General features: G+C 41.4%; 1 protein-coding gene across 4 annotated transcripts in view; it reads right to left on the bottom strand.

The window, feature by feature from the left end:
• The window catches only part of LOC148083052 (NACHT, LRR and PYD domains-containing protein 3-like), a 177,604-nt gene extending 156,219 nt beyond the window's left edge, over nt 1-21,385 (bottom strand). For all 4 annotated transcript variants that reach the window (XM_087786174.1, XM_087786172.1, XM_087786171.1 and 1 more), the window contains exons 1-4: nt 21,260-21,385; nt 18,081-18,159; nt 17,820-18,017; nt 16,781-17,044 (exon numbers count right to left, since the gene is read on the bottom strand). In XM_087786174.1, the coding sequence (XP_087642300.1) occupies nt 16,781-17,044; nt 17,820-18,017; nt 18,081-18,159; nt 21,260-21,296 (578 nt within the window). In that variant the 5' untranslated portion in view covers nt 21,297-21,385. The remainder of the gene's footprint in view (nt 1-16,780; nt 17,045-17,819; nt 18,018-18,080; nt 18,160-21,259) is intronic.
• Between the last annotated feature and the right edge of the window lie 2,708 nt (nt 21,386-24,093).

A 24,093-nucleotide genomic window follows, 5' to 3' on the forward strand; every position in this document is an offset into this window, starting at 1 on the left:
GTTGTGTGACTTGTGTTGTGTGACTTGTGTTGTGTGACTTGTGTCTTGTGACTTGTGTTGTGTGACTTGTGTTGTGTGACTTGTGTTGTGTGAGTTTTGATGTGTAACTTGTGTCTTGTGACTTGTGTTGTGTGACTTGTGTTGTGTGACTCGTGTTGTGTGACTTGTGTTGTGTGACTTGTGTTGTGTGACTTGTGTTGTGTGGCTTGTGTTGTGTGAGTTTTGTTGTGTAACTTGTGTCTTGTGACTTGTGTTGTGTGACTTGTGTTGTGTGACTTGTGTTGTGTGACTTGTGTTGTGAGTCGTGTTGTGTAACTTGTGTCTTGTGACTTGTGTTGTGTAACTTGTGTTGTGTGAGTCATGTTGTGTAACTTGTGTTGTGTGACTTGTGTTGTGTGACTTGTGTTGCGTGACTTGTGTTGTGTGACTTGTGTTGTGTGACTTGTGTTGTGTGACTTGTGTTGTGTGACTTGTGTTGTGTGACTTGTGTTGTGTGACTTGTGTTGTGTGACTTGTGTTGTGTGACTTGTGTTGTGTGACTCGTGTCTTGTGACTTGTGTTGTGTGACTTGTGTTGTGTGACTTGTGTTGTGTGACTCGTGTTGTGTGACTCGTGTCTTGTGACTTGTGTTGTGTGACTTGTGTTGTGTGACTTGTGTTGTGTGACTCGTGTCTTGTGACTTGTGTTGTGTGACTTGTGTTGCGTGACTTGTGTTGTGTGACTTGTGTTGTGTGACTTGTGTTGTGTGACTTGTGTTGTGTGACTTGTGTTGTGTGACTTGTGTTGTGTGACTTGTGTTGTGTAACTTGTGTTGTGTAACTTGTGTTGTGTTATTTGTGTTATGTGAGTCATGTTGTGTGACTTGTGTAGTGTGACTTGTGTTGTGTGAGTCATGTGACTTGTGTTGTGGGACTCTTGTTGTGTTATTTGTGTTGTGTGACTCTTGTTGTGTTAGTTGTGTTGTGTGACTTGTGTTGTGTGACTCGTGTTGTGTGACTTGTGTTGTGTGACTCGTGTTGTGTGACTTGTGTTGTGTGACTTGTGTTGTGTGACTCGTGTTTTGTGACTTGTGTTGTGTGACTCGTGTTGTGTGACTTGTGTTGTGTGACTTGTGTTGTGTGACTTGTGTTGTGTGGCTTGTGTTGTGTGAGTTTTGTTGTGTAACTTGTGTCTTGTGACTTGTGTTGTGTGACTTGTGTTGTGTGACTTGTGTTGTGAGTCGTGTTGTGTAACTTGTGTCTTGTGACTTGTGTTGTGTAACTTGTGTTGTGTGAGTCATGTTGTGTAACTTGTGTTGTGTGACTTGTGTTGTGTGACTTGTGTTGCGTGACTTGTGTTGTGTGACTTGTGTTGTGTGACTTGTGTTGTGTGACTTGTGTTGTGTGACTTGTGTTGTGTGACTTGTGTTGTGTGACTTGTGTTGTGTGTTTGTAAAGATCAACCTGCGTCTCATGGAAGCTTCAAGAACCAGAGAAGAGAGTTTGTTCTAATTGTTGATGGTTTTCTTCAACATTCAATGATTTGAACGTCTTTTACTGTCGAGTCATGATAGAAATACTAGAGTTTAGTCTCCAGACTGTGTTGATAAATATGTCAAGATGACTTGAAATATTCTTCACCTTCCTGTTGTGTTCATGAAATATCAACTTCTAGAACCAAGTTCATGAGTCGAGGAAAAGTCATTCAAATCCTCTCAGAGTGAAAAAGGTTTCATGAAGAAACATGAATCCATTCACTGTTTACATCCATGTGTGTGTTTGTGTTTGTTTGAAATGATGTTCTGACCTGAGAGTCTCCAGGTGACAGTGTGGACTCTTCAGTCCAGCAGACAGCAGCTCCACTCCTGGATCCTTCAGGTCACGGTTCTCACTCAGGTCCAGTTGAGTCAGACTAGAGGACGGAGAGCTGAGGACTGAGGACAGAAGTGAACAACTTCTCTCTGACAGTCGACAGCAGCTCAGCCTGTGAAAGAGACGAGTGTCGTCAACAAGAGGATTGATTTGTGTTTATATGAGAAACAAACACAAGAGAACATAAGGAAAAATAAGTCACAAAACAAACAACAAAGACAAATGAAAATAAAAGGTTGTTACATGTATATTGATCATAATAACACATCATTGATTCTTTTTCTATTCACTTACTTATCTCAGTGTTTTTGTGTGTTTTCTCTCAATTGTTGTGTTTAATTCTTTTCCAGAGTAAAAATATCTTCAATTTAATCAAGACACTGATTCAATCGTGAAGATTCACTTCAGTCAATTTATTCTATTTGTGTTTTTAACCTTAAAGTCAATATGAACAGGTTTACAAAGTTATTATTCATAACCGTGTCAGGTGTGAGTGTGAAGGTGTTGCAGGTAATACAAGCTCAAACAATGTGTGTGTGTTTGTCACTCACACTCCTGCACTCTCTCAACATTGTTGTCTTCATTTGAATGTTTACAGTTAGAAAATTCAAGGTGAATTCTCTCCATCTTTGGATCCAGTGGATCTATGTTGTGACACAGATGGAGTGTCAATCATCCTCCGTCACATTCACCTTCATTTCTTCTCCATGTTTGCTTCACATGAACTGAATTAGTTTCAACTTTTGAAACATTTCTCAAGTTTGGAGACTATTTTTGAAGTTGTTTCTGGACATCAATCAATATATGGATCAGTTTGATTCCATCTGGTGACACTTTTTATTCATGATTCATAAACATGTTTCAAGTGAAGATGTTTCTTATTTTCTAATGATATTTTTTCACATTCATCAAAGTCTTCAAAGTTTTCCTCCATCATTGTTCAAACATGTCGTTCCTTTAAATCTCCAGGTTTCAAATGTTTTCTCTGTAGTTGCAGGTTTGACTATGGAGGCCTAGGAGGGTCAAACCAGGATTTACTGTCAGCTTTCATTGATATTTGAAACAATCTTCCATGTTTGAAGACAATACTTTTGGCAGAGTTGGACTCGAGTCAACGACTTGGACTCGAGTCCAACTCTGGTCGCACCTATCAGACTCGTGACTCGTGATTTGTGACTCCAGTACACTGGGACTCGTGAAGAGTGACTCACTACTGCACCTGGTTAAGTGATTCGTGACTCAAGAGTCGACCCAGACGAGTCATTGTGACTCGAGCGTCGACTCAGTTATTTTAGTGAGTCTAAAGTCAAATCATCTTCTGGTCACTGATCCATGCTGTGAGTCTTTATTGAGTGAATCTCCTATAGATGGTTCATCTAGTGACTCCAACATGGCTTCAGACTTGATTGACAGGACTATGTTGATGGTTCAATGTTTGATAATAATCAGTGAAAATCTAATGTTTTCATACAAGTCATGAGTTCATTGAATCTTCTGGTGTTTTTCATTTTAGCTTCAGACTAACTGTTGTCGTAACTTGTTTCTACTTTGAATATTCTTTGTATTATTGTGAAGTTTGCAGTGGATTTAAGTTCATGTTATTTATGTTCTTTAAAACGTTTTTAGTTTTATTTTGAAAGTTCACTTCCTCTCTGTTTATCTCACAAGAGTTCAAAAGTCTAAGAATCTAATGTGTTTGAATGGATCTGAGATCAGTAAATATGTGTCAACATACTGAACAGCACGACCCAGCAGAAGAACAAATCAAGTTCAAGTAGAACCTGCTGAAGACTGAGGTCACTTAGAATCATCTGCTTCATTGAAGAACTCACTGAAGACTCAACTTTGACTCTCTGGAGTCTCACCTCTGACTTTCACATGTTCTGAAGCTGAAGACATGATGTTCTGACCTGAGAGTCTCCAGGTGACAGTGTGGACTCTTCAGTCCAGCAGACAGCAGCTCCACTCCTGGATCCTGCAGGTCACGGTTCTCACTCAGGTCCAGTTGAGTCAGACTAGAGGACGGAGAGCTGAGGACTGAGGACAGAAGTGAACAACTTCTCTCTGACAGTCGACAGTCGATCAGCCTGTGAAAGAGACGAGTGTCGTCAACAAGAGGATTGATTTGTGTTTATATGAGAAACAAACACAAGATAACATAAGGAAAAATAAGTCACAAAACAAACAACAATAACAAATGAAAATAAAAGGTTGTTACATGTATATTGATCATAATAACACATCATTGATTCTTTTTCTATTCACTTACTTATCTCAGTGTTTTTGTGTGTTTTCTCTCAATTGTTGTGTTTAATTCTTTTCCAGAGTAAAAATATCTTCAATTTAATCAAGACACTGATTCCATCGTGAAGATTCACTTCAGTCAATTTATTCTATTTGTTTTTTTAACATTCAATTCAATATGAACAGGTTTACAAAGTTATTATTCATAACCGTGTCAGGTGTGAGTGTGAAGGTGTTGCAGGTAATACAAGCTCAAACAATGTGTGTGTGTTTGTCAATCAAGGAGTCGACTACTTCCACTATACATGGACTACTATCAACCTTCAGCTAATGCCAACATGACTGACCAAATGACTGATGTAGTTCAACATCTGGAGGACAGTGAGCTGAGACTATGGTATCCCATCCAAGGACGACAGCCCCTCCATCAGCTCCACACAACAGCTCAGGAGCCCATGATGGTTCAAGTCACTTCCCAACGGACATTTCTAGATTCTCTCATGTTAGACACGAAACACCAAGAGAAGTCAAGGCTCCTCTTGTTTTCCGTGGGGATGTTCAGACAAAGTTGAGTTGGAAGAATGGCTCGAGTTGATGGAAGATTATTTCAAGAAACGTGATGTTCAACTGGAGAGTCGGGTGGAAGAAATTCTCACACATTTAAGGGCTCGAGCTAAAGAGTGAAGTTTGGGATAGAAATGGAGAGATAGATGTTGCACGCCGTCCTCACGCTGTGTCTGGTCTCTTGAGGAAACTTTTTTCTTCTGAACGCTATTCATCGGTGCCTTTGGCAGACTTTTATTCAACTCTCCCAGATGTGATGAAGACCCGTAGGACTACTGGCTCCGCCTCAAGAAAGCTGCTGCAGTCGCCACAGGTTGCTTGTGGGAACAAGACAAATGTTTGATCACCCAGATCTGGCTCACATTCCGGTCCATACTTTGGATAAATGGTCAGCCGTGAAGTGCAGGACGTGTTGGATGAATTTCATAGACTAGTTTGAAGACACCAGCCAGACATAGTGAAGAGGTGAACATGGATAGAGTTGAAGTTAACCTACAGCAGCCTGTGAACCACCTGAGAGACAGCAGCCAGTTGATCCAGACTCTTCTACAATGGAGAGGTTGCTGGGGTTGTTGGAAAAGATGCTGCAGAACCAGAGTCAGAACCAATACAACAGAAGGACACGTAACAACTACAAGAGACAACACCGAGTAGAAGGACTTGACGCTGTGCCATGTTCTGTATGTGCTGATGGTTCACACTCTGCATATTCTCACTGCCGAGAAAACCTTCTCTGCTTCTTTTGTCACTCTCCAGAACACACAAGACGTAACTCACCTCAAGTTCTTATGCCACCTGCCTTCACACATCAGGGAAACATCATGAAATTGCTCATTTCAAAGATGAAGGGTTCAATAGTTCCATCATTAACCTCAACATGTGATGATGCAGTTATTTTGTCACATTCAGACGAGTGGAAAGAGGAAGACCTGCAATCCAGGGTCAGGACGACAAAGAGTCGTGTCACACTGCAACCAGGGTCTGAACATCTAGTGTGGGCTAAAGTGTCATCGTCTGCTCAGTCAACTGTGGGGAAAACAGTTGTGATCGAGCAACACAGTCCAAAGTGAGACCTGCACAAATCCTGGAAGGAAGAGTTGTCACTACCTTGTGGGGGGATGGCTGGGTTCCTGTGAAGATGTTGAATCCTACTGAGAAGCTACTCACTATAAAAATAAATGCTATGGTTGCAGATGTGTCACTCGCCCCTCAGTCCAAGACTTGCCTCAACCAGAACCTGTTTATTCTAATGTGATGTTGACACAGAACATCCACTGCTGTCTGAGGAGATGATCATCCACACGTTGAAGGACATGGATCTGGAGGACTTAGATCTCACCTGTGAAGTGTCTCTTGATTGTAAAAAAAAATGTAGTACGTATCGTCCAAAGTTATGAGTGTACTTTCTCAAAACACAAAATGGATTGTGTTGAATGAATATGTTCATAGAATCTGTTTGGTGGACGACAAGCCTCTCAGACTGCAGTACCTCCGTGACCCCTCTAGTCAATATGAGAAACTGAGGATCTAAATAAGATGGAGGAACAGGGGATTATTCGTGAATCTCAGAGTGAGTTTTCTTCTCCTCTTGTGCTTGTTGTTAAACCTAATGGTGACCTACGCATTTGCAATGACTTCAGATGGTTGATGCCAGAACAGTGAAAGATGCGGACCCCCTGCCCCACCAGACAGGTCTGCACAAATATAATAGAATGCTCAGGGTCTTACCAACAGCCCCGCAACATTTATACGGATGATGATGTCCATATTTGGTGATAAGAACTTTTCTTTTGTGTTATCTGGACGACCTGCTGGTTTTTGCTCCATCAGAGGAGGTTGCAATTGAACGGTTGGAGATGTTTTTTTCGCGTCTTGCTGCTAACAACTTAAAGCTGTCACCTAGGAAATGTAACTTTCTTTGCAGATCTGTAAGGTTCTTAGGACACATTATTTGTGCAAATGGTGTAAAAGACAGACCCTGATAAAATACAGGCCGTGGTTGATGTGGAAGAACCTGATCTGTTTGACTCTGATGGAATCACTTCTTCTGCAAAGAAGATGAGATCATTTCTTGGCATGGTCCTGTATTATCACCATTTCATAGAGGGATGTTCAGCTGAAGCCAAACCACTTTTTGATCTTGTTTCTGATCCTGTCTCCTGTAACAGCAGAGGCAGAAAACGCAAACCTAAATTGAAAAGGTTTCATCAGACTCACTCCTGTTGATTGTTCTGCTGAGTGTAAGGCTGCATTCAAACACTTAAACATGACTCAGTCCACAGTGTCACTCTGGCTCACCCTGACTTCACAGAGCCCTTGTTCCTGCTGTAGAGCTTCTTTTGATGGGTTAGGTGCTGTCCTCTCACAGTTGCCACCAGGGGGCACTGTAGCACGACCAGTGGCTTTTGCCAGTAAAAGCCTCTCACGTTCACAGCTGAATTAACTTGCTCATCGGCTAGAGTTTCTGGCGGTTTGTGATAAGTTCAGTCACTGGCTAAAAGTGAGACATCTTACAGTTTGGACAGATAACAATCCCCTAACCTACATTTTGACTAAGCCCTGGTTGGACGCATGTGAACAAAGATCGGTGTCCAAGTTGGCAGCTTATAGTTTTGATCCGAACTATGTACCTGGCAACAAGAATGTGGTCACTGGTGCCCTTGAGAACCATTTGTTCAGTCTTGCATTGGTCATAGACCTGTTACAGAGACCTACGTCTCATTGTTGGAGAAGATGTGTGGCCTTGAAGATGAAAAAGTGCATGGTGCATTCAAGTGTACTACGAACTGTCAAAGGCTCATTGAGCAGTCTTTGAATGAGGGTGAAGCACTAGACCAGGCCTGCCCAACCCGTGGCTCCCGGGCCGCATGCGGTTCTTTGCCTGGTTTCATGCGGCTCTAACGTTCTAGTGTTGTGTCGTTCACGAACGATTTGTTTGAACGAACGATCTTTTGAGTGAACGTACTGAACCAAATCACTTCATGAAGTGATTCATTCCTTTCTCAGTTCAGTTGAACGCCGCGACCGTGCCGGTGGGAGGGATTCTATGATAAGACTTTGCTACAGAACATTTAGTTTTTATGTTGGCACAGATTTGGTCAGTGTGCGCGTTCGCTTCGCTTGAGTTCAATACGGTATTTTCATCTAACGCGCAATAATACAAGCCAGATCTGAAGAGGTTTGTTCAAAGCAAGGAATGACAGAAGTCCTAATAAGCAACATGCATAGTAAGAGAGAAAAAATATTTTAATTATTATATTTTGTTTGTGGACTTGGTTGAACTGAGAGTTTGTGTGTGTAAGACAGTACAGTACAGTACACACAGTGCACACAATGTTCATTGTTGAAAATGACTGGCCCTGACTGTAGAAGTCAAATTCTGTCATTATCATGTTGGTGTGTGACATTTACAATAAATCTGGCTAAGCAGAGGTCTGTGTGTGAGGAAGGGATGATGTTCATGTGACCCATGATGTGGCTCTTTGAGGTAACACAGTAAAAAAATGTGGCTCTTAGGCGCTGACTGGTTGGCCACCCCTGCACTAGACCAACAAAATTCCATGACAGCTGAAGAATTATCAGCCGTTTTTGAAGCACAAATGTCCGGTGGAATGAGCCAGAAAGAAGGCACAGAACCTCCTCTTCCTCATCTTGTGGACATCACTCAGTCTGACTCATTAACTAAGAGTGAAAAAGCCAGACTGCAAGAACAGGACAACATTCTAAACATGGCGTTTCATTATGTCAAACGTCATAGGCAACTAAACACAAAAAATCTTCCAGTTAATCGTCCCAAATTCATTAAAGGTCAGGTGTTGCGTGGTTTACATGACTCAGAGGTCATCAGGGTCAGACACACACTGTGTCACTGGAGTGGACTGGAGAGTGACATCATTAACCACGTAAAGGGCTGTTTTTCACTGTGTTGTTGCTAAAACTCCAGAACCTGCATTTCGTGTCCTCCTTGAATGCATTCAAACATCTGCAGCTTTGGAATTGGTTTCATTGATTTTTGTTCCGCTGAGAAATCTGTCAATCAAAGCGTGGACGTACTTGTTGTGACTGATCATTTCTCAAAAGCTAAGCAGGTATCCGTCGACTGGGTTCGCACCCTTTTTCCTCATGTTTGGCAGGACACCACGATAACCTGTTGATGTTGTGTTCCAGCATGCTCTCCCTGATTCCACTGTTGTTGACCATCATGACTTTGTGTCTCGGTTGAAGCAGGAGTTATCCGAAGTTACTCAAATTGGCCAAAAACTATAACCGCAGAGCTGGGGGCATCTTAGGGTCTCTTGCTGTTGGTGATCGGGTTCTGCACTCTTGACAAATGAGCGATTAGTGATAGTGAAAACACATCATTCCTCTATAGACCTAATGCACTGTAGGAGCGAGTGACACTGTACCAAGATGGCCGCCCTGTATACACACCGCTCTAGTGAGGGCAGCAGTCGATGCGGCGTCCATGTAATTATGTCTATGGCCTCGAGGACTGAGATGAGGTAGGAGGAGGAGATGCTCTGTGAGCATTAGTGTATAAAAATATGTTAGAAACACCTTTTTCTTTCAATTTTCGTATTTTATATTTGTTTAGAAGCAGTTTTATTGTATATGTTTGTTTAATTGTTTAGCGTTTAACTTATTGTGTGGTGTTTCTAGAGCGAGAGCAACGAGTGTGTGAGCGATCCATCCTCAAACTGTATTTTGATTTATGTGCAGAATCTTACAAATAAAAGACAAGTGATCCACGAGCAGCTTCATTGGTGGAATCAGAAGTGTGATGATCCAAAGGTTATACTCACATCACCATGAACATTACCCTGCATTGAAATCTAGCAACAGAACAAGTGATGACATCACAAGAGTCTTTGAATGGATCTGAGATCAGTAAATATGTGTCAACATACTGAACAGCACGACCCAGCAGAAGAACAAATCAAGTTCAAGTAGAACCTGCTGAAGACTGAGGTCACTTAGAATCATCTGCTTCATTGAAGAACTCACTGAAGACTCAACTTTGACTCTCTGGAGTCTCACCTCTGACTTTCACATGTTCTGAAGCTGAAGACATGATGTTCTGACCTGAGAGTCTCCAGGTGACAGTGTGGACTCTTCAGTCCAGCAGACAGCAGCTCCACTCCTGGATCCTGCAGGTCGTAGTTGTGACTCAGGTCCAGTTGAGTCAGACTAGAGGACGGAGAGCTGAGGACTGAGGACAGAAGTGAACAACTTCTCTCTGACAGTCCACAGTAGATCAGCCTGTGAAAGAGACGAGTGTCGTCAAAAAGAGGATTGATTTGTGTTTATATGAGAAACAAACACAAGATAATATAAGGAAAAATAAGTCACAAAACAAACAACAAAGACAAATGAAAATAAAAGGTTGTTACATGTATATTGATCATAATAACACATCATTGATTCTTTTTCTATTCACTTACTTATCTCAGTGTTTTTGTGTGTTTTCTCTCAATTGTTGTGTCTAATTCTTTTCCAGAGTAAAAATAGGGTTCAGTTTTAGACACCGTAACGTATTGTTTTGCATCTTCACTTAATAAGGCTTTTGAGTTCATGCAAAGTGCTTTTGATCAAGTTCAGGCTCAGCTTTGTCAACTGAAGCTTGTTCTCAATGCTGATAAGACCAAACTTATGGTATTTTCAAATAACAAAAAGATTGAGATAAATCACAATATTTTAACTTCCCAAGGTCATGCAATTGAGGAGTATTTTTACAAATACTTGGGTTTTATGATTGATGACCACATCTCTTTAAAATTCACATACAAAACCTGGTAAATAAACGGAAACTAAGGTTAGGCTCGACGACGACGAGTCGAAGCTACCTTCCTGACCGTTCTTGATTCTGGAGATGTGTTGTACATGAATTCATCAGCTCACTGTCTAAAGATGTTGGACACTGTGTAACATGGAGCCTTGAGGTTCATGACAAACTGAAGACCCTTAACCCATCACTGCACACTATACTCAAGAGGTCACTGGCCTTCGCTCTCTTCGCCACGACTTAGTCATCGGCATGTTTGTATCTACAAGGAGATTATAGGTTATGAATGTTCCTCCAGCTCGTACTGAACTGGGTAAAACAGCTTTTAAGTTTTCTGCGCCGTCATCGTGGAAGAAGCTGAAGAAGCAGCACAAGTTTGAGACTCTAGTGACTTTTGACAAATTCAAGGCTGTTGTCAGGAATTTGACGTCGGACTCTAACAGCAAGTGTGAATGTTTTTAGTCAGTAATCTTTTATCCTTTTCTGATATTGTACCAACGCACTTAATACTGTATGAAATAGTTTTTATGTGTAACTATGTTTTGCTGTCCATCCTGTCCAGGTCTCTCTGGTAAAAGAGATTTTAATGTCAATGAGACTAACCTGGATGAATAAAGGATCAATAAATAAAATAATAATACAGAGTTGTTCATTCACTGTTTGTGTGTTTGTGTTCACGACACATGTTCAAGTGTTTGCTCATGAAATTCAAATGAAAAGTTGATGTTGTTTCAAAAAGTGACTTTAAAAAATGATGGATTTACAAAACAAAGTGAAAGAAAAACCATGAAGAGAGAAAGAAGGAGTGAGTTGGTGACACAGAGATGAGTTGAAATGAAAGATATGAGCAGGATGTGAGACGACACTGTTGAATATTGTGATGAAGAAGAACATGTTTGACTTTTCATACAGTTGCTGATGTGTTCATCACACATGCTCACATCACCATGAACATTACCCTGCATTGAAATCTAGCAACAGAACAAGTGATGACATCACAAGAGTCTCTCAAATGTCTTTGAATGGATCTGAGATCAGTAAATATGTGTCAACATACTGAACAGCACGACCCAGCAGAAGAACAAATCAAGTTCAAGTAGAACCTGCTGAAGACTGAGGTCACTTAGAATCATCTGCTTCATTGAAGAACTCACTGAAGACTCAACTTTGACTCTCTGGAGTCTCAACTCTGACTTTCACATGTTCTGAAGCTGAAGACATGATGTTCTGACCTGAGAGTCTCCAGGTGACAGTGTGGACTCTTCAGTCCAGCAGACAGCAGCTCCACTCCTGGATCCTTCAGTTTGTAGTTGTGACTCAGGTCCAGTTGAGTCAGACTAGAGGACGGAGAGCTGAGGACTGAGGACAGAAGTGAACAACTTCTCTCTGACAGTCGACAGTTGATCAGCCTGTGAAAGAGACGAGTGTCGTCAACAAGAGGATTGATTTGTGTTTATATGAGAAACAAACACAAGAGAACATAAGGAAAAATAAGTCACAAAACAAACAACAAAGACAAATGAAAATAAAAGGTTGTTACATGTATATTGATCATAATAACACATCATTGATTCTTTTTCTATTCACTTACTTATCTCAGTGTTTTTGTGTGTTTTCTCTCAATTGTTGTGTTTAATTCTTTTCCAGAGTAAAAATATCTTCAATTTAATCAAGACACTGATTCAATCGTGAAGATTCACTTCAGTCAATTTATTCTATTTGTTTTTTTAACCTTAAAGTCAATATGAACAGGTTTACAAAGTTATTATTCATAACCGTGTCAGGTGTGAGTGTGAAGGTGTTGCAGGTAATACAAGCTCAAACAATGTGTGTGTGTTTGTCACTCACACTCCTGCACTCTCTCAACATTGTTGTCTTCATTTGAATGTTTACAGTTAGAAAATTCAAGGTGAATTCTCTCCATCTTTGGATCCAGTGGATCTATGTTGTGACACAGATGGAGTGTCAATCATCCTCCGTCACATTCACCTTCATTTCTTCTCCATGTTTGCTTCACATGAACTGAATGAGTTTCAACTTTTGAAACATTTGTCAAGTTTGGAGACTATTTTTGAAGTTGTTTCTGGACATCAATCAATATATGGATCAGTTTGTTTCCATCTGGTTCAATGTTTTATAATAATCAGTGAAAATCGAATGGTTTTCATACAAGTCATGAGTTCATTGAATCTTCTGGTGTTTTTCATTTTAGCTTCAGACTAACTGTTGTCGTAACTTGTTTCTACTTTGAATATTCTTTGTATTATTGTGAAGTTTGCAGTGGATTTAAGTTCATGTTATTTATTTTCTTGTGAAACGTTTTTAGTTTTATTTTGAAAGTCCACTTCCTCTCTGTTTATCTCACAAGAGTTCAAAAGTCTAAGAAGAAGCTCCAGAGACATTCATTTGCATAAACTCAAGGACTTGAAGAAACATTAAACAAGACTTTTCTCTCTTTGCAGCCAACGAGGTGTTGTTTTGTTTGAATGTTAGTTTCTATTAACACTGTGTTAACTTTTCATTTTCTTCATCATTTATGTTCAGTTTTCACGCTGGATTTCGGGGTCAAGCCTAAAATAAACCCTGTCTGTGCCTGAGGGAGAAACATACAGTCGTTCATTCACTGTTTGTGTGTTTGTGTGTTTGTGTTCACGACACATGTTCAAGTGTTTGCTCATGAAATTCAAATGAAAAGTTGATGTTGTTTCAAAAGTGACTTTAGAAAATGATGGATTTACAAAACAAAGTCAAAGAAAAACCATGAAGAGAGAAAGGAAGTTGGAGTTTCTCAGCCTGAATGAAGAAGGAAATCAAACATTCATGGTTCATATCAGAGATGTTTCAATGATCCACTTACAGAACTTCATTTGAAGCTTGAACCACCGGCAGAAGCCTCTCAAGAACCTCCTCTGAGGTAGAGTATTTCTTCAGGTCAAACACTTTCAGATGTTCCTCTGAGGACAGTAAGATGAAGGCCAGGCTGGACCATTGAGCAGGAGACAGTTGATCTGTGAAGAGACGTCCTGATCTCAGCTGCTGTTGGACCTCCTCCACCAGAGAAGTGTCCTTCACTTCATTCAGACAGTGGAACAGGTTGATGACTCTCTCTGGAGACACATTCTCACTGATCTTCTTCTTGATGAGCTTTGCTGTGTCCTGATTGGTCCAGGAACTACTTCCTGTCTGTGTCAACAAACCTGTCAGGAGACTCTGGCTGGTCTGCAGAGAAAGACCCAGAAGGAAGCGCAGGAACAAGTCCAGATGTCCATTTGGACTTTCTACAGCTTCATTGATTTCTTTCTGGTAGAACTTTTCTATGTCAACGATTCTTGACTGCAGGTTGACTTCGGAGTTGAAGAACATCTGGTGAACATGAAGAGCAGACAGAAACTCCTGAAGACTCAGGTGGATGAAGCAGAACATCTGGTCCTGGTACAGTCCTCTCTCCTCTCTGAAGATCTGAGTGAAGACTCCTGAGTGAAGTGAAGCAGCTGTGATGTCGATGTCACTCTCTGTCAGGTCTGATTCATAGAAGACCAAGTTTCCTTTCTTCAGGTGCTCAAAAGCCAGTTTTCCCAGAGACTCCATCATCTTGCTGCTCTCAGGATCCCAAACTGTGTCTGTCCAAGCTGCTCCATGGTACTTCATCTTCTTGACTTTGGACAGAACCACCAGGAAGTAGATGAACATCTCAGTCAGGGTGTTGGGCAGCTGTCCTGTCTCTCCTCTCTTCAACATGTCCTCCAGAACTGTGGCAGTGATCCAGCAGAAGATCGGGATGTGACACATGATGTGGAGGCTTCGTGAGGTCTTGATGTGAGAGATGATGGTGCTGGTCTGCTCCTCATCACTGGACCTCTTCCTGAAGTACTCCTCCTTCTGGAGGTCAGTGAACCCTCTGACCTCTGTCACCATGTCCACACACTCAGGAGGGATCTGATTGGCTGCTGCAGGTCGTGTGGTGATCCAGAGACGAGCTGAGGGAAGAAGATTCCCTCTGATGAGGTTTGTCAGGAGGACGTCTACTGAGGTGGACTCTGTAGCTGCTGTCAGGACCCGACTGTTGAGGAAGTCCAGAGGGAGTCGACACTCGTCCAGACCATCAAGGATGAACAGAACCTGGACTTCTTCAAAGCTGCTGAGATCTTGGGTTTCAGGAAAGAAAAGATGAACAAGTTCCATCAAACTCAACTTCTTCTCTTTCAGCAGGTTCAGCTCTCTGAAGGTGAAAGGAAACATGAGCTGGAAGTTCTGGTGAGCTTTGCCTTCAGTCCAGTCCAGAGTGACCTTCTGTGTCAGGAGGGTCTTCCCAATGCCAGCCACGCCCTTCGTCAGCAGGCTCCTGATTGGTCGGTCTCCTTCAGGTGAGGCCTTAAAGAGGTCTTCTTGTCTGATGGTGGTTTCTGGTCTGGTCGGGTTCCTGGTGGCTGCTTCGATCTGTCGGACCTCGTGCTCCTGGTTGACCTGGTCTGTGCCCCCCTCAGTGATGTAGAGCTCCGTGTAGATCTGATTCAGAGGAGCAGAGTTTCCTGCTTTAGCGACCCCCTCAGACACACTGTGGAACTTCTTCTTCAGGCTCCTCTTCAGCCGTCGTCGACACTTTTCTGCACGACTTCCTGAAGAAGAGAAGTCCCATGAATCTCAATATTCTAGAAGCTGAAGATCAATCTTCTCAGCAGCTGCAGGAATTTCAATCTCAAATGTTCTAATAGATTCAAGTTTTCTTTTTCAACAGGTTAAAGGTTCAAATCCTCTTACTTCCCCACAGAAGACCAGCAAGCTCCTCCTGCTTCATGCTCCTCAGGAGGTTCATGATGAACATCAAGAAATCTTCTCTGCTGCTCCTCATCTGCTCCTCTTCACACTTCAACTCCTCCTCTTCCTCATCATCCAGGTGTTTCTGCTCACCTGGTCTGAGAAACTTCTTCACTCTCTCCAGTTCCTCCTTCACCAGGGTCATGACCTTGTCCTCCAGCAGCTGAAACACAAACATGTGACTTGATCATGTGACCTACAGATGTCACCAGAGGTATGTCTCAGTCCAAGTCTAACCAGGACCTGTTGAGCAATACTTTCTTCAAGAGTAGGACCAGAGAGTCTGAGTCACATTCAAATCTCATCTTCTCTCTAAAACTAAACAAGAGTCTCAGCCACACCAGACCTTCTACTTCATGTATGAAGCTGACAGGTGGAGTTGTCCAGGATCAGAGCTTCATGAAGCAGCAGAAGCAGCTGACTGGTGAGTTAGCAGCTGTTGTAGTCAGCAGGTGAGGCTGAAGACTTGAACATACCTGAAGTGTGGAGTCCACATCTGTCTGATGCTGCTGGACACACTGGAGACTGAGAACATCCGAGACCTGCTGATCCTCTCTGTGAAGAACATCAGGCCGTCAATAAGTTCTGTCTACTTCTACAAGGACACCATGATCTGAGCAAGACTCTGACTCTTCCATGTGCAGACCACCTAAGATAGAATCTTCCACATCCATGGAAAACCAAGTTTGTCTCACACTTCAGTCGTGATTTCATTCTCATGGCTGCAGTTTGTTGCTTCTTCTCTTGTGAGTCGACTTTCCTCCACGACTGTCTGCAGCACTTTTGACGAGCAGTTCGTGAAGCTCAATAAAAGAGAAGTTTTGAGCTGCATTGACTCATGAACATCTTCAGTTGAAGTCACCAAGAGTCACTAACTGCTGATAGAAACACAGCTGTGAGTGAAAGAATGATTGTTGAGGATCAACTAACAGTCTTTGACGACTCAAACATTCCCTCAATCATTGAATCAGTGACTCTTAAATCACTTGAAGTATCTTCTCTCACACATCAGTGACCTTCATCTGAGGCGCTCATATGATCCACGTGAAGGTTGCATCACAAGAAAAACACTCAAATCAAAGTTGACTTTTGATGAATATTTCATCACGTTTGTTGTGTGTCAAGTTTCACAAGACTTCAGGTGGAGGAGAAGAAAAGTAGTTGCACTATTTAGAATTCTTCTTCTTGACTCAACAACTGAAGAGACTGTTGGTCGTCACATGATACAAACTTCTTCAACAACAGATGGAATGATCCAGTGAAATGAATTCACTGTATTTGACATCAAGTTGTGGATTTCTTCATGAGTCCAACAGCACCTGTCTGTCCCACAGCAGCTGCACATGCAATATTCTGTGGTGAATGTAAAATATAGCTTTAAGTGCAATACTGCAAACACTGCTTTAATTCTCTCCCTCTCTGTCTCTTTTCTTCTTCCTCTCATGTGTAAAGATATACTGTATAGTTTTCTCTGCATATTTAAATAACTACTAGATGTTCTCATGTTGCTCCTGTTGTCTCTCACCTCTGATGCTTCTGTTCACCTTTGAAGTTAATAAATCTTCCCATAGACCAGTCACTCTTCAGAGACACACAGCTGGGAGCAGGTCCAGGTCCAGTTCCAGGTCCAGGTCCAGGTCCAGGTCCAGGTCCAGGTCCAGGTCCAGGTCCAGGTCCAAGTCCAGGTCCAGGTCCAGGTCCAGGTCCAGGTCCAGGTCCAGGTCCAGGTCCAGGTCCAGGTCCAGGTCCAGGTCCAGGTCCAGGTCCAGCAGATGTACGTAGCTTTGATCTGAACACACACAAGTCGCAGTGAGAAAGTATTTCCAGTATTTGAAGGTGTGATGTGTTACGACCTCCACTGATCAGATTTAGCCTCTAACAGGAAGGGTCAGTTCCATGCACTGTAACTGGGAGTTAAGTTTGGTTCTTTTGTTTGTATATTTTAAACGTTAACTCATTGTTGTAAAATTGTAGTTGTTTGCTTGGCCTGCGTTCTCTTGAGCAGCCTTTTCCTTTTGTTGCCTCTTTGACGGCTGTGAGCCAGTATTTAAGTTGATTATTACAAAGTGTGGAAGTGAAGAGTGTTTTTCCCAATTTGTATTTTCTATTGGGTTTTGTATTATATTTTGGGAACAGACAGACAGACAGACAGACAGACAGACAGACAGACAGACAGACAGACAGACAGACAGACAGACAGACAGACAGACAGACAGACAGACAGACAGACAGACAGACAGACAGAGAGACAGACAGACAGACAGACAGACAGACAGACAGACAGACAGGTCGTAACATAAATGGGAGTTCATCCAGGACAATAGTAAAAGTAATTCCTAAAAGAAGAAATTTAATGGTTTGGTTAAATTGTGTGATTTTATCCTAGTTGTGATTTTATTGTGCAGCGACCTTGAGTCTCCTGAAAGATGGTTTCATATAAGATTTATTATTATTATTATTATTATTTTTATTCTTCCTCTCATGTGTATAGATATACTGTATAGTTTTCTCTGCATATTTAAATAACTACTAGATGTTCTCATATTGCTCCTGTTGTCTCTCACCTCTGATGCTTCTGTTCACCTTTGAAGTTAATAAATCTTCCCATAGATCTGTCACTCTTCAGAGACACACAGCTGGGAGCAGGTCCAGGTCCAGGTCCAGGTCCAGGTCCAGGTCCAGGTCCAGGTCCAGGTCCAGGTCCAGGTCCAGGTCCAGGTCCAGGTCCAGGTCCAGGTCCAGCAGATGTATGTAGCTTTGATCTGAACACAGTGAGAAAATGATTCCAGTATTTGAAGGTCTGACAGGAGAAGTGATCTTCTCACCTCTGAGCTCTGGTCTGACTGTCATGGTCTTCACCCAGAAGTTCTTTAGAGGCAGGATCTTCCTCCTCTGTGTCCACACCTGCACACAAACACAACAGCATCATCACTCGTCATCATTGTTTTGTTGATACTATAATAAAACCTCATCAGTACAAACAACATGTTGTTGCTCAACCACACATTCATGTGTTCACTCTCTGATACTGACTGATGTAACAACTTGTTCAGTAACAAGCCTGAGAGGATCATTAAATCTTATTATCTCCTCACTGGCTTGTCGGATCACAATATGACTCTTGTTGCAAAGAAGTTGACAAAAAAACAGGTTTACTTACCAGCAAGAGATAATTAAACATTCCTATGGAATAAGGAAACGGGACATGAATGCATTTAAGGAAGAAATAAGCCAAACTGATTGGAGTGATGTTCTACTCACAGATGATATAGAGGCCTCTTGTGGATCATTGTTAGATGCCATAAATAGAATTAAAGAAAAATACACCAAAACGTTCAGAAATGGACACCCCAAGGTCAACCTGCCTTGGTTCAATGACAACTTGTGAAAACAGCACTAAATCAATTAATGATGGACGAGTTTTTAGTAGTCTTCGTAACAAAGTGAATGAACCAAAGAAGGCAAAGACCAACTTTTTTATGGACATTATTAAAGAACGAAAGGGAAATAAACTTATATTGAGGAACGTTAATGAATTCACAAAGAGAGAGCTGGACATGAATTGAAAATACATGGACATTTAACCAGTGATTGTAATGAAATTACCTCTGCATTTAATATTTGTTTATTGAGTCAGTGCAGAATCCATCACATACATTTGGTGCAAGAATTAAAGACATAGCAGCAGCAAATTATACCAAACCTGTTTTTAAGATAATTGAAGTACTATGCTAAGCTGTGCAGTGTCCCTGTTAAATAAAGGAAAAAATCAAATGTATTAACATTGATTCATTTATTCACCTCACTCTTGATTCATGTATTCACTTCACTATTGTATCATGTACTCCCCTCACTCTTGAGTCATTTATTCACCTCACTCGATTCATGTATTCACTTCACTCTTGATTCATTTATTCACCTCACTCTTGATTCATTTACTCACCTCACTCTTTATTCATTTATTCACCTCACTCTCATATCATTTATTCTCCTCACTCTTGATTCATTTATTCACTTCACTCTTGATTCATTTTTTCCACTTCACTCTCGTTTCATGTATTCACCTCACTCTTGATTCATTTATTCACTTCACTATTGTATCATGTATTCCCTTCACTCTTGAGTCATTTATTCACCTCACTCGATTCATGTATTCACTTCACTCTTGATTCATTTATTCACCTCACTCTTGATTAATTTACTCATCGCACTCTTGATTCATTTATTCACCTCACTCTCATATCATGTATTCTCCTCACTCTTGATTAATTTATTCAACTCACTCTCGTTTCATGTATTCACCTCACTCTTGATTCATTTATTTACCTCACTCTTGATTCATTTATTCACCTCACTCTCGTATCATGTATTCACCTCACTCTTGATTCATGTATTCACCTCACTCTTGATTCATGTTTTCACCTCACTCTTGATTCATTTATTCTCCTCACTCTTGATTCCTTTATTTACCTCACTCTTGATTCATTTATTCACCTCACTCTTGATTCATTTATTCACCTCACTCTTGATTCATTTATTCACCTCACTCTCGTTTCATGTATTCACCTCACTCTTGATTCATTTATTTACCTCACTCTTGATTCATTTATTCACCTCACTCGTATCATGTATTCACCTCACTCTTGATTCATGTATTCACCTCACTCTTGATTCATGTTTTCACCTCACTCTTGATTCATTTATTCACCTCACTCTTGATTCATTTATTCACCTCACTCTTGATTCATTTATTCACCTCACTCTTGATTCATTTATTCACCTTACTCTTCATTCATGTATTCACCTCACTCTTGATTCATTTGTTCACCTCACTCTTCATTCATGTATTCACCTCACTCTTGATTCGATTATTCACCTCATTCTTAATTTATGTATTCACCTCAATCTTTATTCATGTATTCACCTCACTCTTGATTGTTTAATTCACCTCACTCTTGATTCATGTATTCACCTTACTCTTGATTAATTTATTCACCTCACTCTTGATTCATGTATTCACCTCACTCTTGATTCATGTATTCACCTCACTCTTGATTCATTTATTCACCTCACTCTTGATTCATTTATTCACCTCACTGTTGTATCATGTATTCACAATACTCTCGATTCATTTATTTACCTCACTCCTGATAATTGTATTCACCTCACTCTCGATTCTTTTATTCACCTCACTTTCGTTTCATGTATTCACCTCACTCGTGATTCGTTTATTCACCTCACTCTTGATTCATGTATTCACCTCACTCTTGATTAATTTATTCACTTCACTCTTGATTACTTTATTCACTTCACTCTTGATCTTGGTGAACACATGAAATGACAGTGAGGTGAATAAACGTATTCACCTCACTGTCATTTCATGTGTTCACCTCATTCTTGATTAATCTATTTACCGCAGTCTTGATCCATGTATTCACCTCATTCTTGATTAATCTATTCACCTTAGTCTTGATCCATGTATTCACCTCAGTCTTGATTCATGTGTTCACCTCACTCTTGATTAATTTATTCACCTCACTCTTGCTTTATATATTCACCTCACTCTTGCTTCATGTATTCACCTCACTCTTGATTCATGTATTCACCTCACTCTTGATTTAGGTATTCACCTCACAAACTCAGTCTCGATTCATTTTTTTACCTTAGTCTTGATCCATGTATTCACCTCACTCTTGATCAATGTATTCACCTCACTCTTTATTCATTTATTCACCTCAGTCTTGATTCATGTATTCACCTCACTCTTGATCAATGTATTCACCTCAATCTTTTTTCATTTATTCACCTCAGTCTTAATTAATTTATTGACCTCACAAACTCACTCTTGGTTAATCTATACATCTAACTGTTTATTAATTTATTCCCCTCACTCTAGATTCATCTCACTCTTGATTCATTTATTCACCTCACAAACTCACTCTTGACTCATGCATTCACACTCTGACTGGGGAACATCATGAACAGCATGAAAAAAGTCACTGACCTGTGAGCAGCTCTCTGCTCTGAAGACTTGTGTCCATGTTTGTAGGTGAAACTTCCAGGTGAGCTGAGCTGCTTCTGATCCAGACTCAGGGAAACACTGATGAACCGTCAGTGAGGAGGTGTGTCTGTCAGAGACATCAGTGCAACATACTGTGTTGTTGACTCACACTTTTATAACATAGTTCAACAACACAACATGTGCCACGAGGATAAAGACGTTTGACAAGTTCAATCACAATGTTGATCTAGAAGAAGGAATGCAGTCTTGTTCACCTGTCGCTGCCACACCTGTTGCTGCCACACCTGTCGCAAACACAGCTTTATCTCTTTCACTTGTTTATTATCCAGTTTCATCTAGTTTTGTTCTTTTCATCCAAACAAGTCTTGGTTCTGATCCAAATGCTGCACATGTCCTCCAGGTGTCTTCAGCTTCACACACTTGACAGAAGCTTCCATGACAGTGATGGACAAACACATCAGCACTTCTGAAGCATCATTGACATGTGATTATTTTCACAACAAACTCGTCGTTGTGTTCGTGGAATACTCTTGGCCACCAGGTGGTAGTATATAACCATTATACGTTGACTGAGTTGGTAGTCGGCCATCTTGTTCGTGTTTATGACGGTGGTTGGACATTAATCCCGTAGTTGTAACGGCTCAGGAATAACGGCCCCTTTCCAAGTTTGGCGAGCCAAGTTAGGGGTCAATCACCGTATCAATCGACGAGCCTGTCGGACTGGGAGGTGGAGCCAACTCCCAAGACCCGGTCCAGGGGGCAAAAATATCCACCATTGCGGACACCGGGGCACAGTCAGACCTCTGGTCTCTGGAGGAGTTCCTGGCTTATGGGTTCTCGCACAATGACCTCCACTTGGAAGGTCGATCATAACCTGGTCCACCTTCAGTCACAGTACACTCCTCTGGTGCAGAGACAGACTGTGACCACTAGGACAATCAGAAAGTGGACCAGCTGTGGAGGACGCCATCAGAGACTGTTTTGACACCACAGACTGGGATGTGCTGCTGAAGTCACAAGAGGACATCAAGGGTCAGAAACACTATATAACGGATTATATATTTAGATTTCTGCTCAGACGTTGTCGCCCCTGCTGAGACTGTCCGCTGTTACCCTAATAATAAATTAATTTTACGCCGTTGGTAACAAAGGAGGTCAAGGATGTCCTTAACAGAGAGAAGGTTTCAGGAGCAGGGACAGAGACGCCATGAGGTCAGCAAAGCAGGAGGTGAAGCCATGCTGGGGAAAGTACCAACCCTGTAGAAGACTTCCTGTATAGTTCCAGTCCTGAAAAAGATCCGGCCGAGCGAGCTGAATGATTACAGACCAGTGGCGCTGATGAAGACACTGGAGCGGCTGGTCCTCAAACATCTCAGGCCACATGTCCAGCACGCACAAGCCCCCTGGTGTAGAAGATGCCATACTTCACCTCCTGCATCGGACCTACTCTCACATAGATTAAGGATGTGGCTCAGTGAGGATCCTGATCCTGGACTTTTCTAGTGCCTTTAACACCACCCAGCCCACTCTGCTGCAGGACAAATTGACAAAGATGCATGTGGACCCTGGTCTGGTCACCTGGATCTCGGACTATCTCACTGATCGACCACAGTATGTCAGGCTGGAGGACATCACTTCTGACACAGTGGTGTGCATTACAGGAGCACCTCAGGGGACAGTACTGGCCCCTCTTCTTCACCATCTACACTTCAGACTTCTGCTACAACTCTGAGCCGAGTCTTGTCCAGAAGTATGCTGATGACACTGCCATTGTTGGATGCATCAGGGACAACAGCAAGGACGAGTACAGAAGTCTGATACATGACTTTGTGGACTGGAGTGAGAGGAACCCCTTGCAGCTGAACACCTCAAAGTCCAAGGAGCTGGACTTTGGGAGGTCCAGGACAAAGCCATGTCCAGTGTCAATGAAAGGCGACAAGTTGTACCTCGGTGTGTTGCTGGACAGTAAACTGACACAGACCATGTGTATAAGAAAGTTCAGAGTAGACTGTACTTTCTGAGGCAGTGTTTTGTGCTGAGGTGTGTTGGGTTGGAAACAGGAGTGTCAACAGGTTGGACAGGTTGATCAGGAGGGCTCTGTGGTTGAAGCTGGACTCACTGGTGACAGTTCCAGATCTCTGGAAAAACTACTGTCCATCATGTTCTATTTCTAGTTTTACTACTAATTCTACTTGTACTTCTACTACTCATTCTATTACTCCTTTTACTATTTATACTACTGCTTTTACTAGTAATACTTACACTAATTTAACTAAAATAATAAATAAATAATATAATACAATAATTTAAAATTAAATAAAGAGATGTTTGGAAATGTCTATCAATGGTACAAGAACCACAAAGGATGGGACGATCTTGGATGAGTTGGATGACATTCGACCTACAACAACCTTGGCCTTGATGGACAAACAGCGACGGTTTCCCAACAATGACCAAAGGGGGATTTGTATGTAAGTAAGTTAGTAAGTAATATTTGTATAGTGCTTTTCCTTCTTGTTTGATTTTGCTTCCACTAAAAAACCAAAGTAAATTATAATAATTATAATATTATCCATGTAATTTTAATAGTTTCCTTTGGACTAAGACTCAAAGGTGGTGCTCCATTATTCCAGGTATATTATTAAAATATTACATTGTAATATTTGTAATAACCAGAGTGCTGGTCGTTCTGATCAAATTTAACCCTATACTTACTACACTTCAATACTATCAATACTATCAAGACTACACAGTTCTCGCTCAAGTTATTTCTAGAATTAACCTGACAGTTTTCCAGTAAAAAACATACCACTTGA

The sequence above is a fragment of the Callionymus lyra genome, chromosome 3 (genome assembly GCF_982586985.1).
Source record: "Callionymus lyra chromosome 3, fCalLyr1.hap1.1, whole genome shotgun sequence".
Lineage (NCBI taxonomy): Eukaryota > Metazoa > Chordata > Actinopteri > Syngnathiformes > Callionymidae > Callionymus > Callionymus lyra.